Source organism: Heterodontus francisci, unplaced genomic scaffold (genome assembly GCF_036365525.1).
Source record: "Heterodontus francisci isolate sHetFra1 unplaced genomic scaffold, sHetFra1.hap1 HAP1_SCAFFOLD_726, whole genome shotgun sequence".
NCBI lineage: Eukaryota > Metazoa > Chordata > Chondrichthyes > Heterodontiformes > Heterodontidae > Heterodontus > Heterodontus francisci.
In genome coordinates, this window is record NW_027140691.1 from 463,619 (window position 1) to 482,036 (window position 18,418).

The 18,418-nt window shown below is 52.3% G+C and overlaps 1 protein-coding gene across 1 annotated transcript in view; it reads right to left on the minus strand.

Moving 5' to 3' along the window:
• The window catches only part of LOC137360507 (nucleoside diphosphate kinase homolog 5-like), a 42,661-nt gene extending 24,593 nt beyond the window's left edge, over nucleotides 1-18,068 (minus strand). Inside the window, exons 1-3 of the mRNA XM_068025922.1 lie at nucleotides 17,873-18,068; nucleotides 16,597-16,802; nucleotides 12,078-12,178 (exon numbers count right to left, since the gene is read on the minus strand). Of these exons, the coding sequence (XP_067882023.1) occupies nucleotides 12,078-12,178; nucleotides 16,597-16,802; nucleotides 17,873-17,989 (424 nt within the window). The 5' untranslated portion in view covers nucleotides 17,990-18,068. The remainder of the gene's footprint in view (nucleotides 1-12,077; nucleotides 12,179-16,596; nucleotides 16,803-17,872) is intronic.
• Between the last annotated feature and the right edge of the window lie 350 nt (nucleotides 18,069-18,418).

Genomic DNA, 18,418 nt, shown 5'->3' on the forward strand with positions numbered 1-18,418 from the left:
TGTTGCTGTGTAACATCGAGGGGCTGAATGGCCTTCTGCTGTTTTTGTGTAACATTGAGGGGGCTGAATGGCCTTCTCCTGTTCCTGTGTAACAGACTCGAGAAGCTGAATGGCCTTCTCCTGTTGCTGTGTAACAGACTCGAGAAGCTGAATGGCCTTCTCCTGTTCCTGTGTAACATGCTCGAGGGGCTGAATGGCCTTCCCCTGTTGCTGTGTAACATCGAGGGGCTGAATGGCCTTCTCCTGTTCCTGTGTAACAGACTCGAGAAGCTGAATGGCCTTCTCCTGTTTCTGTGTAACAGGCTCAAGGGACTGAATGGCCTTCTCCAGTTTCTGTGTAACAGACTCGAGAAGCTGAATGGCCTTCTCCTGTTTCTGTGTAACATGCTCAAGGGACTGAATGGCCTTCTCCAGTTTCTGTGTAACAGGCTCGAGGGGCTGAATGGCCTTCTCCCGTACCTGTGTAACAGACTCAAGAAGCTGAATGGCCTTCTCCTGTTTCTGTGTAACAGGTTCGAGGGGCTGAATGGCCTTCTCCTGTTCGTGTGTAACATCGAGGGGCTGAATGGCCTTCTCCCGTACCTGTGTGACAGACTCGAGAAGCTGAATGGCCTTCTCCTGTTTCTGTGTAACAGGCTCAAGGGACTGAATGGCTTTCTCCTGTTCCTGTGTAACAGGCTCGAGAGGGGCTGAATGGCGGTCTCCTGTTCCTGTGTAACAGGCTCGAGAGGGGCTGAATGGCCTTCTCCCGTACCTGGGTAACAGGCTCGAGAGGGACTGAATGGCCTCCTCCTGTTCCTGTATAACAGGTCGAGAGGGGCTGAATGGCCTTCTCCTGTTCCTGTATAACAGGCTCGAGAGGAGCTGAATGGCCTTCTCCCGTTCCTGTATAACAGGCTTGAGAGGGGCTGAATGGCCTTCTCCCGTACCTGTGCAACAGACTCGAGAAGCTGAATGGCATTCTCCTGTTCCTGTGTAACATGCTGGAGGGGCTGAATGGCCATCTCCTGTTCCTGTGTAACAGACTCGAGAGGGGCTGAATGGCCTTCTCCTGTTCCTGTGTAACAGGCTCGAGGGGATTGAATGGCCTTCTCCCGTAACTGTGTAACAGACTCGAGAAGCTGAATGGCCTTCTCCCGTACCTGTGTATCAGACTCAAGAAGCTGAATGGCCTTCTCCTGTTCCTGTGTAACCTGCTCGAGGGGCTGAATGGCCTTCTCCTGTTCCTTTGCAACAGGCTCGAGGGGCTGAATGGCCTTCTCCCATACGTGTGTAACAGACTCGAGGGGCTGAATGGCCTTCTCCTGTTGCTGTGTAACATCGAAGGGCTGAAAGGCCTTCTGCTGTTTCTGTGTAACATCGAGGGGGCTGAATGGCCTTCTCCTGTTCCTGTGTAACAGGCTCAAGGGGCTGAATGGCCTTCTCCTGTTCCTGTGTAACAGGCTCGAGGGGCTGAATGGCCTTCTCCCGTACCTGTGTAACAGGCTCAAGGGGCTGAATGGCCTTCTCCTGTTCCTGTGTAACAGACTCGAGAAGCTGAATGGCCTTCTCCTGTTTCTGTGTAACAGGCTCAAGGGACTGAATGGCCTTCTCCTGTTCCTGTGTAACAGGCTGAAGGGGCTGAATGGCCTTCTCCTGTTCCTGTGTAACAGGCTCAAGGGGCTGAATGGCCTTCTCCTGTTCCTGTGTAACAGGCTCGAGGGGCTGAATGGCCTTCTCCCGTACCTGTGTAACAGACTCGAGGGGCTGAATGGCCTTCTCCTGTTGCTGTGTAACATCGAGGGGCTGAATGGCCTTCTGCTGTTCCTGTGTAACAGGCTCGAGGCTGAATGGCCTTCTCCTGTTCCTGTGTAACAGACTCGAGAAGCTGAATGGCCTTCTCCTGTTTCTGTGTAACAGGTTCGAGGGGCTGAATGGCCTTCTCCCGGACCTGCGTAACAGACTCGAGAAGCTGAATGGCATTCTCCTGTTTCTGTGGAACAGGTTCAAGGGACTGAATGGCCTTCTCCTGTTCCTGTGTAACAGACTCGAGAAGCTGAATGGCCTTCTCATGTTCCTGTGTAACAGGCTCGAGGGGCTGAATGGCCTTCTGCTGTTTCTGTGTTCCAGGCTCAAGGGGCTGAATGGCCTTCTCCTGTTCCTGTGTAACATCGAGGGGCTGAATGGCCTTCTGCTGTTTCTGTGTATCAGGCTCAAGGGGCTGAATGGCCTTCTCCTGTTCCTGTGTAACATCGAGGGGCTGAATGGCCTTCTCCTGTTCCTGTGTAACATTGAGGGGCTGAATGGCCTTCTGCTGTTTCTGTGTAACAGGCTCAAGGGGCTGATAGGCCTTCTCCTGTTTCTATGTAACATTGAAGGGCTGAATGGCCTTCTCCTGTTCCTGTGTAACATCGAGGGGCTGAATGGCCTTCTCCTGTTCCTGTGTAACAGACTCACGTGGGCTGAATGTCCTTCTCCTGTTCCTGTGTAACAGGCTCGAGGGGCTGAATGGCCTTCTCCTGTTGCTGTGTAACAGACTCGAGAAGCTGAATGGCATTCTCCTGTTCCTGTGTAACATGCTCAAGGGGCTGAATGGCCTTCTCCTGTTCCTGTGTAACAGGCTCAAGGGGCTGAATGGCCTTCTCCTGTTCCTGTGTAACAGGCTCGAGGGGCTGAACGGCCTTCTCCTGTTGCTGTGTAACATCTAGGGGCTGAATGGCCTTCTGCTGTTTCTGTGTAACATCGAGGGGGCTGAATGGCCTTCTCCTGTTCCTGTGTAACATGCTCGAGGGGCTGAATGGCCTTCTCCTGTTGCTGTGTAACAGACTTGAGAAGCTGAATGGCATTCTCCTGTTCCTGTGTAACAGGCTCGAGGGGCTGAATGGCCTTCTCCTGTTCCTGTGTAACAGGCTCAAGGGGCTGAAATGCCTTCTCCTGTTCCTGTGTAACAGGCTCGAGGGGCTGAATGGCCTCCTCCTGTTGCTGTGTCACATCGAGGGGCTGAATGGCCTTCTGCTGTTTCTGTGTAACATTGAGGGGGCTGAATGGCCTTCTCCTGTTCCTGTGTAACAGACTCGAGAAGCTGAATGGCCTTCTCCTGTTCCTGTGTAACAGACTCGAGAAGCTGAATGGCCTTCTCCTGTTCCTGTGTAACATGCTCGAGGGGCTGAATGGCCTTCTCCTGTTGCTGTGTAACAGACTCGAGTGGCTGAACGGCCTTCTCCTGTTGCTGTGTAACATAGAGTGGCTGAATGGCCTTCTGCTGTTTCTGTGTAACATCGAGGGGGCTGAATGGCCTTCTCCTGTTCCTGTGTAACAGGCTCGAGGGGCTGAATGGCCTTCTCCTGTTGCTGTGTAACAGACTCCAGAAGCTGAATGGCATTCTCCTGTTCCTGTGTAACAGGCTCGAGGGGCTGAATGGCCTTCTCCTGTTCCTGTGTAACAGGCTCAAGGGGCTGAAATGCCTTCTCCTGTTCCTGTGTAACAGGCTCGAGGGGCTGAATGGCCTCCTCCTGTTGCTGTGTAACATCGAGGGGCTGAATGGCCTTCTCCTGTTCCTGTGTAACAGACTCGAGAAGCTGAATGGCCTTCTCCTGTTCCTGTGTGACAGACTCGAGAAGCTGAATGGCCTTCTCCTGTTCCTGTGTAACATGCTCCAGGGGCTGAATGGCCTTCTCCTGTTCCTGTGTAACAGGCTCAAGGGGCTGAATGGCCTTCTCCTGTTCCTGTGTAACAGGCTCGATGGGCTGAATGGCCTTCCCCTGTTGCTGTGTAAGATCGAGGGGCTGAATGGCCTTCTGCTGTTTCTGTGTAACAGACTCGAGAAGCTGAATGGCCTTCTCCTGTTTCTGTGTAACATGCTCGAGGGGCTGAATGGCCTTCTCCCGTACCTGTGTAACAGACTCGAGAAGCTGAATGGCCTTCTCCCGTACCTGTGTAACAGACTCGAGAAGCTGAATGGCCTTCTCCTGTTTCTGTGTAAGAGGCTCGATTGGGCTGAATGGCCTTCTCCAGTTTCTGTGTAACAGACTCGAGAAGCTGAATGGCCTTCTCCTGTACCTGTGTAACAGACTCGAGAAGCTGAATGGCCTTCTCCTGTTTCTGTGTAACAGGCTCAAGGGACTGAATGGCCTTTTCCTGTTCCTGTGTAACAGGCTCAAGGGGCTGAATGGCCTTCTCCTGTTCCTGTGTAACAGGCTCAAGGGGCTGAATGGCCTTCTCCTGTTCCTGTGTAACAGGCTCGAGGGGCTGAATGGCCTTCTCCCGTACCTGTGTAACAGACTCGAGGGGCTGAATGGCCTTCTCCTGTTCCTGTGTAACATCGAGGGGCTGAATGGCCTTCTGCTGTTTCTGTGTAACATCGAGGGACTGAATGGCCTTCCCCTGTTCCTGTGTTACAGGCTCAAGGGGCTGAATGGCCTTCTCCTGTTCCTGTGTAACAGGCTCGAGGGGCTGAATAGCCTTCTCCCGTACCTGTGTAACAGGCTCGAGGGGCTGACTGGCCTCCTCCTGTTGCTGTGTAACATCGAGGGGCTGAATGGCCTTCTGCTGTTTCTGTGTAACATTGAGGGGGCTGAATGGCCTTCTCCTGTTCCTGTGTAACAGACTCGAGAAGCTGAATGGCCTTCTCCTGTTCCTGTGTAACAGACTCGAGAAGCTGAATGGCCTTCTCCTGTTCCTGTGTAACATGCTCGAGGGGCTGAATGGCCTTCTCCTGTTCCTGTGTAACAGGCACGAGGGGCTGAATGGCCTTCTCCTGTTGCTGTGTAACATCGAGGGGCTGAATGGCCTTCTGCTGTTTCTGTGTAACATCGAGGGGGCTGAATGGCCTTCTCCTGTTCCTGTGTAACAGGCTCGAGGGGCTGAATGGCCTTCTCCTGTTGCTGTGTAACAGACTCCAGAAGCTGAATGGCATTCTCCTGTTCCTGTGTAACAGGCTCGAGGGGCTGAATGGCCTTCTCCTGTTCCTGTGGAACAGGTTCAAGGGACTGAATGGCCTTCTCCTGTTCCTGTGTAACAGACTCGAGAAGCTGAATGGCCTTCTCATGTTCCTGTGTAACAGGCTCGAGGGGCTGAATGGCCTTCTGCTGTTTCTGTGTTCCAGGCTCAAGGGGCTGAATGGCCTTCTCCTGTTCCTGTGTAACATCGAGGGGCTGAATGGCCTTCTGCTGTTTCTGTGTATCAGGCTCAAGGGGCTGAATGGCCTTCTCCTGTTCCTGTGTAACATCGAGGGGCTGAATGGCCTTCTCCTGTTCCTGTGTAACATTGAGGGGCTGAATGGCCTTCTGCTGTTTCTGTGTAACAGGCTCAAGGGGCTGATAGGCCTTCTCCTGTTTCTATGTAACATTGAAGGGCTGAATGGCCTTCTCCTGTTCCTGTGTAACATCGAGGGGCTGAATGGCCTTCTCCTGTTCCTGTGTAACAGACTCACGTGGGCTGAATGTCCTTCTCCTGTTCCTGTGTAACAGGCTCGAGGGGCTGAATGGCCTTCTCCTGTTGCTGTGTAACAGACTCGAGAAGCTGAATGGCATTCTCCTGTTCCTGTGTAACATGCTCAAGGGGCTGGATGGCCTTCTCCTGTTCCTGTGTAACAGGCTCAAGGGGCTGAATGGCCTTCTCCTGTTCCTGTGTAACAGGCTCGAGGGGCTGAACGGCCTTCTCCTGTTGCTGTGTAACATCTAGGGGCTGAATGGCCTTCTGCTGTTTCTGTGTAACATCGAGGGGGCTGAATGGCCTTCTCCTGTTCCTGTGTAACATGCTCGAGGGGCTGAATGGCCTTCTCCTGTTGCTGTGTAACAGACTTGAGAAGCTGAATGGCATTCTCCTGTTCCTGTGTAACAGGCTCGAGGGGCTGAATGGCCTTCTCCTGTTCCTGTGTAACAGGCTCAAGGGGCTGAAATGCCTTCTCCTGTTCCTGTGTAACAGGCTCGAGGGGCTGAATGGCCTCCTCCTGTTGCTGTGTCACATCGAGGGGCTGAATGGCCTTCTGCTGTTTCTGTGTAACATTGAGGGGGCTGAATGGCCTTCTCCTGTTCCTGTGTAACAGACTCGAGAAGCTGAATGGCCTTCTCCTGTTCCTGTGTAACAGACTCGAGAAGCTGAATGGCCTTCTCCTGTTCCTGTGTAACATGCTCGAGGGGCTGAATGGCCTTCTCCTGTTGCTGTGTAACAGACTCGAGTGGCTGAACGGCCTTCTCCTGTTGCTGTGTAACATAGAGTGGCTGAATGGCCTTCTGCTGTTTCTGTGTAACATCGAGGGGGCTGAATGGCCTTCTCCTGTTCCTGTGTAACAGGCTCGAGGGGCTGAATGGCCTTCTCCTGTTGCTGTGTAACAGACTCCAGAAGCTGAATGGCATTCTCCTGTTCCTGTGTAACAGGCTCGAGGGGCTGAATGGCCTTCTCCTGTTCCTGTGTAACAGGCTCAAGGGGCTGAAATGCCTTCTCCTGTTCCTGTGTAACAGGCTCGAGGGGCTGAATGGCCTCCTCCTGTTGCTGTGGAACATCGAGGGGCTGAATGGCCTTCTCCTGTTCCTGTGTAACAGACTCGAGAAGCTGAATGGCCTTCTCCTGTTCCTGTGTGACAGACTCGAGAAGCTGAATGGCCTTCTCCTGTTCCTGTGTAACATGCTCCAGGGGCTGAATGGCCTTCTCCTGTTCCTGTGTAACAGGCTCAAGGGGCTGAATGGCCTTCTCCTGTTCCTGTGTAACAGGCTCGATGGGCTGAATGGCCTTCCCCTGTTGCTGTGTAAGATCGAGGGGCTGAATGGCCTTCTGCTGTTTCTGTGTAACAGACTCGAGAAGCTGAATGGCCTTCTCCTGTTTCTGTGTAACATGCTCGAGGGGCTGAATGGCCTTCTCCCGTACCTGTGTAACAGACTCGAGAAGCTGAATGGCCTTCTCCCGTACCTGTGTAACAGACTCGAGAAGCTGAATGGCCTTCTCCTGTTTCTGTGTAAGAGGCTCGATTGGGCTGAATGGCCTTCTCCAGTTTCTGTGTAACAGACTCGAGAAGCTGAATGGCCTTCTCCCGTACCTGTGTAACAGACTCGAGAAGCTGAATGGCCTTCTCCTGTTTCTGTGTAACAGGCTCAAGGGACTGAATGGCCTTTTCCTGTTCCTGTGTAACAGGCTCAAGGGGCTGAATGGCCTTCTCCTGTTCCTGTGTAACAGGCTCAAGGGGCTGAATGGCCTTCTCCTGTTCCTGTGTAACAGGCTCGAGGGGCTGAATGGCCTTCTCCCGTACCTGTGTAACAGACTCGAGGGGCTGAATGGCCTTCTCCTTTGCTGTGTAACACCGAGGGGCTGAATGGACTTCTGCTGTTTCTGTGTAACATCGAGGGGCTGAATGGCCTTCTCCTGTTCCTGTGTAACAGGCTCGAGGGGCTGAATGGCCTTCTCCTGTTCCTGTGTAACAGGCTCGAGGGGCTGAATAGCCTTCTCCCGTACCTGTGTCACAGACTCGAGGGGCTGAATGGCCTTCTCCTGTTCCTGTGTAACATCGAGGGGCTGAATGGCCTTCTGCTGTTTCTGTGTAACATCGAGGGGCTGAATGGCCTTCTCCTGTTCCTGTGTAACAGACTCGAGAAGCTGAATGGCCTTCTCCTGTTTCTGTGTAACAGGCTCAAGGGACTGAATGGCCTTCCCCTGTTCCTGTGTTACAGGCTCAAGGGGCTGAATGGCCTTCTCCTGTTCCTGTGTAACAGGCTCGAGGGGCTGAATAGCCTTCTCCCGTACCTGTGTAACAGGCTCGAGGGGCTGAATGGCCTCCTCCTGTTGCTGTGTAACATCGAGGGGCTGAATGGCCTTCTGCTGTTTCTGTGTAACATTGAGGGGGCTGAATGGCCTTCTCCTGTTCCTGTGTAACAGACTCGAGAAGCTGAATGGCCTTCTCCTGTTCCTGTGTAACAGACTCGAGAAGCTGAATGGCCTTCTCCTGTTCCTGTGTAACATGCTCGAGGGGCTGAATGGCCTTCTCCTGTTCCTGTGTAACAGGCACGAGGGGCTGAATGGCCTTCTCCTGTTGCTGTGTAACATCGAGGGGCTGAATGGCCTTCTGCTGTTTCTGTGTAACATCGAGGGGGCTGAATGGCCTTCTCCTGTTCCTGTGTAACAGGCTCGAGGGGCTGAATGGCCTTCTCCTGTTGCTGTGTAACAGACTCCAGAAGCTGAATGGCATTCTCCTGTTCCTGTGTAACAGGCTCGAGGGGCTGAATGGCCTTCTCCTGTTCCTGTGTAACAGGCTCAAGGGGCTGAAATGCCTTCTCCTGTTCCTGTGTAACAGGCTCGAGGGGCTGAATGGCCTCCTCCTGTAGCTGTGTAACATCGAGGGACTGAATGGCCTTCTGCTGTTTCTGTGTAACATTGAGGGGGCTGAATGGCCTTCTCCTGTTCCTGTGTAACAGACTCGAGAAGCTGAATGGCCTTCTCCTGTTCCTGTGTGACAGACTCGAGAAGCTGAATGGCCTTCTCCTGTTCCTGTGTAACATGCTCCAGGGGCTGAATGGCCTTCTCCTGTTCCTGTGTAACAGGCTCAAGGGGCTGAATGGCCTTCTCCTGTTCCTGTGTAACAGGCTCGAGGGGCTGAATGGCCTTCCCCTGTTGCTGTGTAAGATCGAGGGGCTGAATGGCCTTCTGCTGTTTCTGTGTAACATCGAGGGGGCTGAATGGCCTTCTCCTGTTCCTGTGTAACAGACTCGAGAAGCTGAATGGCCTTCTCCTGTTTCTGTGTAACATGCTCGAGGGGCTGAATGGCCTTCTCCCGTACCTGTGTAACAGACTCGAGAAGCTGAATGGCCTTCTCCTGTTTCTGTGTAAGAGGCTCGATTGGGCTGAATGGCCTTCTCCAGTTTCAGTGTAACAGGCTCAAGGGACTGAATGGCCTTCTCCAGTTTCTGTGTAACAGACTCGAGAAGCTGAATGGCCTTCTCCTGTTTCTGTGTAACAGGCTCAAGGGGCTGAATGGCCTTCTCCTGTTCCTGTGTAACAGGCTCAAGGGGCTGAATGGCCTTCTCCTGTTCCTGTGTAACAGGCTCGAGGGGCTGAATGGCCTTCTCCTTTGCTGTGTAACATCGAGGGGCTGAATGGACTTCTGCTGTTTCTGTGTAACATCGAGGGGCTGAATGGCCTTCTCCTGTTCCTGTGTAACAGGCTCAAGGGGCTGAATGGCCTTCTCCTGTTCCTGTGTAACAGGCTCGAGGGGCTGAATAGCCTTCTCCCGTACCTGTGTCACAGACGCGAGGGGCTGAATGGCCTTCTCCTGTTCCTGTGTAACATCGAGGGGCTGAATGGCCTTCTGCTGTTTCTGTGTAACATCGAGGGGGCTGAATGGCCTTCTCCTGTTCCTGTGTAACAGACTCGAGAAGCTGAATGGCCTTCTCCTGTTTCTGTGTAACAGGCTCAAGGGACTGAATGGCCTTCTCCTGTTCCTGTGTAACAGGCTCAAGGGGCTGAATGGCCTTCTCCTGTTCCTGTGTAACAGGCTCAAGGGGCTGAATGGCCTTCTCCTGTTCCTGTGTAACAGGCTCGAGGGGCTGAATGGCCTTCTCCCGTACCTGTGTAACAGACCGGAGGGGCTGAATGGCCTTCTCCTGTTGCTGTGTAACATCGAGGGGCTGAATGGCCTTCTCCTGTTGCTGTGTAACATCGAGGGGCTGAATGGCCTTCTGCTGTTTCTGTGTAACATCGAGGGGCTGAATGGCCTTCTGCTGTTTCTGTGTAAAATCGAAGGGCTGAATGGCCTTCTGCTGTTTCTGTGTAACATCGAGGGGCTGAATGGCCTACTCCTGTTCCTGTGTAACAGGCTCGAGAGGGGCTGAATGGCCTTCTCCCGTACCTGTGTAACAGACTCGAGAAGCTGAATGGCATTCTCCTGTTGCTGTGTAACATGCTCGAGGGGCTGAATGGCCTTCTCCTGTTCCTGTGCAACAGGCTTGAGGGGCTGAATGGCCTTCTCCCGTACCTGTGTAACAGACTCGAGAAGCTGAATGGCATTCTCCTGTTGCTGTGTAACATGCTCGAGGGGCTGAATGGCCTTCTCCTGTTCCTGTGCAACAGGCTTGAGGGGCTGAATGGCCTTCTCCCATACGTGTGTAACAGACTCGAGGGGCTGAATGGCCTTCTCCTGTTGCTGTGTAACATCGAGGGGCTGAATGGCCTTCTGCTGTTTCTGTGTAACATCGAGGGGGCTGAATGGCCTTCTCCTGTTCCTGTGTAACAGGCTCAAGGGGCTGAATGGCCTTCTCCTGTTCCTGTGTAACAGGCTCAAGGGGCTGAATGGCCTTCTCCTGTTCCTGTGTAACAGGCTCGAGGGGCTGAATAGCCTTCTCCCGTACCTGTGTCACAGACCCGAGGGGCTGAATGGCCTTCTCCTGTTCCTGTGTAACATCGAGGGGCTGAATGGCCTTCTGCTGTTTCTGTGTAACATCGAGGGGGCTGAATGGCCTTCTCCTGTTTCTGTGCAACAGGCTCAAGGGACTGAATGGCCTTCTCCTGTTCCTGTGTAACAGGCTCAAGGGGCTGAATGGCCTTCTCCTGTTCCTGTGTAACAGGCTCAAGGGGCTGAATGGCCTTCTCCTGTTCCTGTGTAACAGGCTCGAGGGGCTGAATGGCCTTCTGCTGTTTCTGTGTAACATCGAGGGGCTGAATGGCCTTCTCCTGTTCCTGTGTAACAGACTCGAGAAGCTGAATGGCCTACTCCTGTTCTGTGTAACAGGTTCGAGGGGCTGAATGGCCTTCTCCTGTTCCTGTGTAACATGCTCAAGGGGCTGAATGGCCTTCTCCTGTTCTGTGTAACAGGTTCGAGGGGCTGAATGGCCTTCTCCCGGACCTGTGTAACAGACTCGAGAAGTTGAATGGCCTTCTCCCGTACCTGTGTAACAGACTCAAGAAGCTGAATGGCATTCTCCTGTTTCTGTGGAACAGGCTCAAGGGACTGAATGGCCTTCTCATGTTCCTGTGTAACAGGCTCGAGGGGCTGAATGGCCTTCTGCTGTTTCTGTGTATCAGGCTCAAGGGGCTGAATGGCCTTCTCCTGTTCCTGTGTAACATCGAGGGGCTGAATGGCCTTCTCCTGTTCCTGTGTAACATCGAGGGGCTGAATGGCCTTCTCCTGTTCCTGTGTAACATCGAGGGGCTTAATGGCCTTCTGCTGTTTCTGTGTAACAGGCTCAAGGGGCTGATAGGCCTTCTCCTGTTTCTGTGTAACATTGAAGGGCTGAATGGCCTTCTCCTGTTCCTGTGTAACATCGAGGGGCTGAATGGCCTTCTCCTGTTCCTGTGTAACAGACTCACGTGGGCTGAATGTCCTTCTCCTGTTCCTGTGTAACAGGCTCGAGGGGCTGAATGGCCTTCTCCTGTTCCTGTGTAACATGCTCAAGGGGCTGAATGGCCTTCTCCTGTTCCTGTGGAGCAGGCTCAAGGGGCTGAATGGCCTTCTCCTGTTCCTGTGTAACAGGCTCGAGGGGCTGAACGGCCTTCTCCTGTTGCTGTGTAACATCGAGGGGCTGAATGGCCTTCTGCTGTTTCTGTGTAACATCGAGGGGCTGACTGGCCTTCTCCTGTTCCTGTGTAACATCGAGGGGCTGAAAGGCCTTCTCCTGTTTCTGTCTAACATTGAGGGGCTGAATGGCCTTCTCCTGTTCCTGTGTAACAGGCTCGAGAGGCGCTGACTGGCCTTCTCCTGTTCCTGTGTAACATCGTGGGGCTGAATGGCCTTCTCCTGTTTCTGTGTAACATTGAGGGGCTGAATGGCCTTCTCCTGTTCCTGTGTAACAGACTCGAGAGGCGCTGACTTGCCTCCTCCTGTTCCTGTGTAACATCGAGGGGCTGAATGGCCTTCTCCTGTTTCTGTGTAACATTGAGGGGCTGAATGGCCTTCTCCTGTTCCTGTGTAACAGGCTCGAGGGGGCTGAATGGCCTTCCCCTGTTCGGGGGTTCCTTGTGATGTTGGTTGTTTGCTGAAATTCCCTGGAAACAGCAGCTTCAGGATGAGGAAGTGTATGGAGTGAGCACTGACTGTAAGGTCAGCTATCGCCTGCAACCTTCAACTGACAAATTCACAGAAGAGGAAAGAATGGTTTATTTTTTTTCTGAACACTCACCATTAGGGAACATAAAGGTAAGCTCCCTCTCTGCTGTGTTAAAGCAGTCACTGCCGTGGAATGCATTCTTAATTTTATCTGTTCCATATATCGCCCTTAAACTAGAAGAGAGATGGATAAACTCATCACAGTTATTTAGCATAGGTTGATCCACATGCTGAATCCCCAAGGAGCTGACCCATATGACCGAGGAAGTACTAATCCATCCCTGCCAATTACTGACCCACCCCGGGCTGTTTACACCTCCTCCATTTTCACCCCAATCCTGCCAATTACTGACCCACCCTGGATTGTGTACACTCCCTCCATATATACCCATCCCTGCCAATTACTGACTCACCCTGGGCTGTTTACACCTCCTCCATATACACCCCAATCCTGCCAATTACTGACCCACCCTGGAGTGTGTACACTCCCTCCATATATACCCATCCCTGCCAATTACTGACTCACCCTGGGCTGTTTACACCTCCTCCATTTTCACCCCAATCCTGCCAATTACTGACCCACCCTGGATTGTGTACACTCCCTCCATATATACCCATCCCTGCCAATTACTGACTCACCCTGGGCTGTTTACACCTCCTCCATATACACCCCAATCCTGCCAATTACTGACCCACCCTGGAGTGTGTACACTCCCTCCATATATACTCCATGCCTGCCCATTACTGACCCACCCTGGGCTGTGTACACACCCTCCATATACACCCCAATCCTGCCAATTACTGACCCACCCTGGATTGTGTACACTCCCTCCATATATACCCATCCCTGCCAATTACTGACACACCCTGGGCTGTTTACACCTCCTCCATATACACCCCAATCCTGCCAATTACTGACCCACCCTGGGCTGTGTACACTCCCTCCATATATACTCCATCCCTGCCCATTACTGACCCACCCTGGGCTGCTTACACCTCCTCCATATACACCCCAATCCTGCCAATTACTGACCCACCCTGGATTGTGTACACTCCCTCCATATATACCCATCCCTGCCAATTACTGACCCACCCTGGGCTGTTTACACCTCCTCCATATACACCCCAATCCTGCCAATTACTGACCCACCCTGGATTGTGTACACTCCCTCCATATATACCCATCCCTACCAATTACTGACCCACCCTGGATTGTGTACACTCCCTCCATATATACTCCATGCCTGCCCATTACTGACCCACCCTGGGCTGTGTACACACCCTCCATATACACCCCAATCCTGCCAATTACTGACCCACCCTGGATTGTGTACACTCCCTCCATATATACCCATCCCTGCCAATTACTGACCCACCCTGGATTGTGTACACTCCCTCCATATATACTCCATGCCTGCCCATTACTGACCCACCCTGGGCTGTGTACACACCCTCCATATACACCCCAATCCTGGCAATTACTGACCCACCCTGGATTGTGTACACTCCCTCCATATCTACCCATCCCTGCCAATTACTGACCCACCCTGGGCTGCTTACACCTCCTCCATATACACCCCAATCCTGCCAATTACTGACCCACCCTGGATTGTGTACACTCCTTCCATATATACCCATCCCTGCCAATTACTGACCCACCCTGGGCTGTTTACACCTCCTCCATATACACCCCAATCCTGCCAATTACTGACCCACCCTGGATTGTGTACACTCCCTCCATATATACTCCATGCCTGCCCATTACTGACCCACCCTGGGCTGTGTACACACCCTCCATATACACCCCAATCCTGCCAATTACTGACCCACCCTGGATTGTGTACACTCCCTCCATATATACCCATCCCTGCCAATTACTGACCCACCCTGGATTGTGTACACTCCCTCCATATATACTCCATGCCTGCCCATTACTGACCCACCCTGGGCTGTGTACACACCCTCCATATACACCCCAATCCTGCCAATTACTGACCCACCCTGGATTGTGTACACTCCCTCCATATATACCCATCCCTGCCAATTACTGACCCACCCTGGATTGTGTACACTCCCTCCATATATACTCCATCCCTGCCAATTACTGACCCACCCTGGGCTGTGTACACACCTTCCATATATACCCAGATCCCTTACAATTACTACCCCACCCTGGGCTGTGTACACTCCCTCCATATTTACCCATCCCTGCCAATTACTGACCCACCCTGGGCTGTGTACACACCCTCCATATATACCCCATCCCTGCCCAATCCAGGGTGGGTCATTATTGTGTACACTCCCTCCATATATACTCCATCCCTGCCCATTACTGACCCACCTTGGGCTGTGTACACTCCCTCTATATATACCCCATCCCTGCCAATTACTGACCCACCCTGGGCTGCGTACACACCCTCTATATATACCCCATCCCTGCCAATTACTGACCCACCCTGGGCTGTGTACACACCCTCCATATATACCCCAACCTGCCAATTACAGTCCCACCCTGGATTGTGTACACTCCCTCCATATAAACCCCATCCCTGCCCATTACTGACCCGCCCTGGGCTGTGTACACACCCTCCATATGTACCCCATCCCTGCCAATTACTGACCCACCCTGGATTGTGTACACACCATCCATATATACCCCATCCCTGCCCATTACTGACCCACCCTGGGCTGTGTAGACACCCTCCATATATACCCCATCCCTGGGCTGTGTACACACCCTCCATATATACTCCATCCCTGCCCATTACTGACCCACCCTGGCCTGTGTACACACCCTCCATATATACTCCATCCCTGCCCATTACTGACCCACCCTGGGCTGTGTACACACCCTCCATATATACCCCATCCCTTACAATTACTGACCCACCCTGGACTGTGTACACTCTCTTCATATATACCCCATCCTTGCCAATTACTGACCCACCCTGGGCTGTGTACACCCCCTTCATATATACCCCATCCCTGCCAATTACTGACTCGCCCTGGGCTGTGTACACTCCCTCCATACATTACTGTCCCACCCTGGGCTGTGTACACTCCTTCCATATATACCCCATCCCTTACAATTACTGACCCACCCTGGACTGTGTACACTCTCTTCATATATACCCCATCCTTGCCAATTACTGACCCACCCTGGGCTGTGTACACCCCCTTCATATATACCCCATCCCTGCCAATTACTGACCCACCCTGGGCTGTGTACACTCCCTCTATATATTACTGACCCACCCTGGGCTGTGTACACTCCCTCCATATATTATTGTCCCACCCTGGGCTGTGTACACTCCATCCAAATATTACTGACCCACCCTGGGCTGTGTACACTCCCTCCATATATTCCTGTCCCACCCTGGGCTGTGTACACTCCCTCTATATATTACTGTCCCACCCTGGGCTGTGTGCACTCCCTCCATATATTACTGTCCCAACCTGGGCTGTGTACACTCCCTCTATATATTACTGTCCCACCCTGGGTTGTGTACACTCCCTTCATACATTACTGTTCCACCCTGGGCTGTGTACACCCTCTCCTTATATTACTGTCCCACCCTGGGCTATGTACACTCCCTCCTTATATTACTGACTCGCCCTGGGCTCTGTACACTCCCTCCATACATTACTGTCCCACCCTGGGCTGTGTACACCCTCTCCTTATATTACTGTCCCACCCTGGGCTATGTACACTCCCTCCTTATATTACTGACTCGCCCTGGGCTGTGTACACTCCCTCCATACATTACTGTCCCACCCTGGGCTATGTACACTCCCTCCTTATATTACTGACTCGCCCTGGGCTGTGTACACTCCCTCCATACATTACTGTCCCACCCTGGGCTGTGTACACCCTCTCCTTATATTACTGTCCCACCCTGGGCTATGTACACTCCCTCCTTATATTACTGACTCGCCCTGGGCTGTGTACACTCCCTCCATACATTACTGTCCCACCCTGGGCTATGTACACTCCCTCCTTATATTACTGACTCGCCCTGGGCTGTGTACACTCCCTCCATACATTACTGTCCCACCCTGGGCTATGTACACTCCCTCCTTATATTACTGACTCGCCCTGGGCTGTGTACACTCCCTCCATACATTACTGTTCCACCCTGGGCTATGTACACTCCCTCCATACATTACTGTTCCACCCTGGGCTGTGTACACTCCCTCCATACATTACTGTTCCACCCTGGGCTATGTACACTCCCTCCTTATATTACTGACTCGCCCTGGGCTGTGTACACTCCCTCCATACATTACTGTTCCACCCTGGGCTATGTACACTCCCTCCATACATTACTGTTCCACCCTGGGCTATGTACACTCCCTCCATACATTACTGTCCCACCCTGGGCTGTGTACACTCCCTCCATACATTACTGTCCCACCCTGGGCTGTGTACACCCTCTCCTTATATTACTGTCCCACCCTGGGCTATGTACACTCCCTCCTTATATTACTGACTCGCCCTGGGCTGTGTACACTCCCTCCATACATTACTGTCCCACCCTGGGCTGTGTACACTCCCTCCATAAGTCTACCCCTCTCCTTCCGAGAGCACTCACCTCTTGGGATGAGTCTCCTTTGCCTTTTCACTGTCTGACGGCCCGAGCAGGTCGTTCCATTGTTTGATTGCAGACTGTCTGTTCAGCATCATAGCAACCAAAGGGCCAGAGCAGAGGTGTGCTGTCAGGGTGGGGTAGTACATCTTCCCACTGTGCGCGGCGTAAAACTCACTGGCCTGCTCTGGGCTCAGTTGCAGTTTCCTTCTCTGGGTAGGAAAATACTTTTTGTTCAATGCACAATGATTCAATCTCCCCTGGCACTGTTTCGAGTATGTCAAGGGCAGGTGTGTTGCACCATGTAACGAACAACACCTTATTCTGCTCCTAACATGAAGCTGAGTTCACTTAATGCCACAGACTCCAACTGTGGTTAAGTAAACACAGCAGTAAGGTCAGTCAGAGTTTAATTGCTGTACGCTGAGCGAGATGCACAGACAGGAAATGCAGGCACCCCCAGAAGTCCCCCTGACTTTCCCATCTCTCATTCTGACCTACAGACTGGGCAGATCGAAGGAGCAGAAGCCAAGTCACTGCCTCCACCCCATTACTCCGCCATTACAAGTTTGTAAGGTTAGGAGCTTTAGAAACTGTCATGGCTTTAAAAAAATCTTTATCCTGGGTGTCATCATAACAGTCACCGCCATCAGGAAACGAATGAAGAAGGTTGGAGAGCAAATGAAAAGAAGTGTGAATTTTATTTTATTTTTAATCTCGCATCTCTCTCTCCTCACATGTCAGCGTCAGGGGTAACCACTTCTACCTCTGAGTTCAAAGGTTGTGGGATCGAGTCCCACTCCAGAGACTCGAGCACGAAATCCAACAACGACACTCCCAGTGTAGTACTGAGGGAGTGCCGCACTGTCGGAGGGTCAGTACTGAGGGAATGCTGCACTGTTGGAGGGTCACTACTGAGCAAGCACCGCACCATTGGAGGGGCAGTACTGAGGGAGTGCCGCACTGTCAGACGGTCAGTGCTGAAGGAGTGCCGCACTGCCGTCCACTGATGAGACATTAAAACCACTGGCCCCTTTGCCCTCTCAGGTGAATGTGAAAGACCCTCATGGCCACTTACGGAAGAAGAGCAGAATCAGATTATCTGCTAATTATCACATTGCTGACTGTGGGATCTTGCTGTGCACAAATTAGCTGCCACATTTCATACATTACAACAGTGGGTACATTTCAAAAATACTTCATTGGCTGGAGTTTGGGACTTCCTAGGGTCGTGAAAGGGGCTGGATAAATATATGATTATATATTTGATATATCCCTATACCTGGACTATACTGAACCCGGATCGCAGAATAATCTCCTCGATTTCAACCTCTTTGTCAACAGCATCTGGTTTGATTATAGCCAGGGTGCTCTCCACATAAATGCGAGTGTTATTCATCTTGGTACACAGTCAGTCTGTTCAGAAAGGTGTCACCTCTTGCCGAAGACTGTAGGTTTGTGCTGTTTTGCGAACGGCGAGACTGAAACACAAATGCAGTCACATTAGGAGCTACCGATGATTTCGAGGGGTTTGCGATCATCAAAGTGACAGGCACAGATGGTTGGTCATCAGGAACCTCAGGAAAGGGTGCAGAAAACTCATTACACCGTCCTCTGCACTAACTTACACCCATATATATTTACAGCAAAGGAAGAGGCCATTCAGACCATCATGTTTGTGCCAGCTCTTCACGAGTTCAGAACTCTCTCCCTGTAGCCCTGTATCAATCCCCAAACAAATCCCACTGCCCCACTCTCTCCCCATAGCCCTGTATCAATCCCAAACTAATCCCACTGCCCCACTCTCTCCCCATAGCCCTGTATCAAT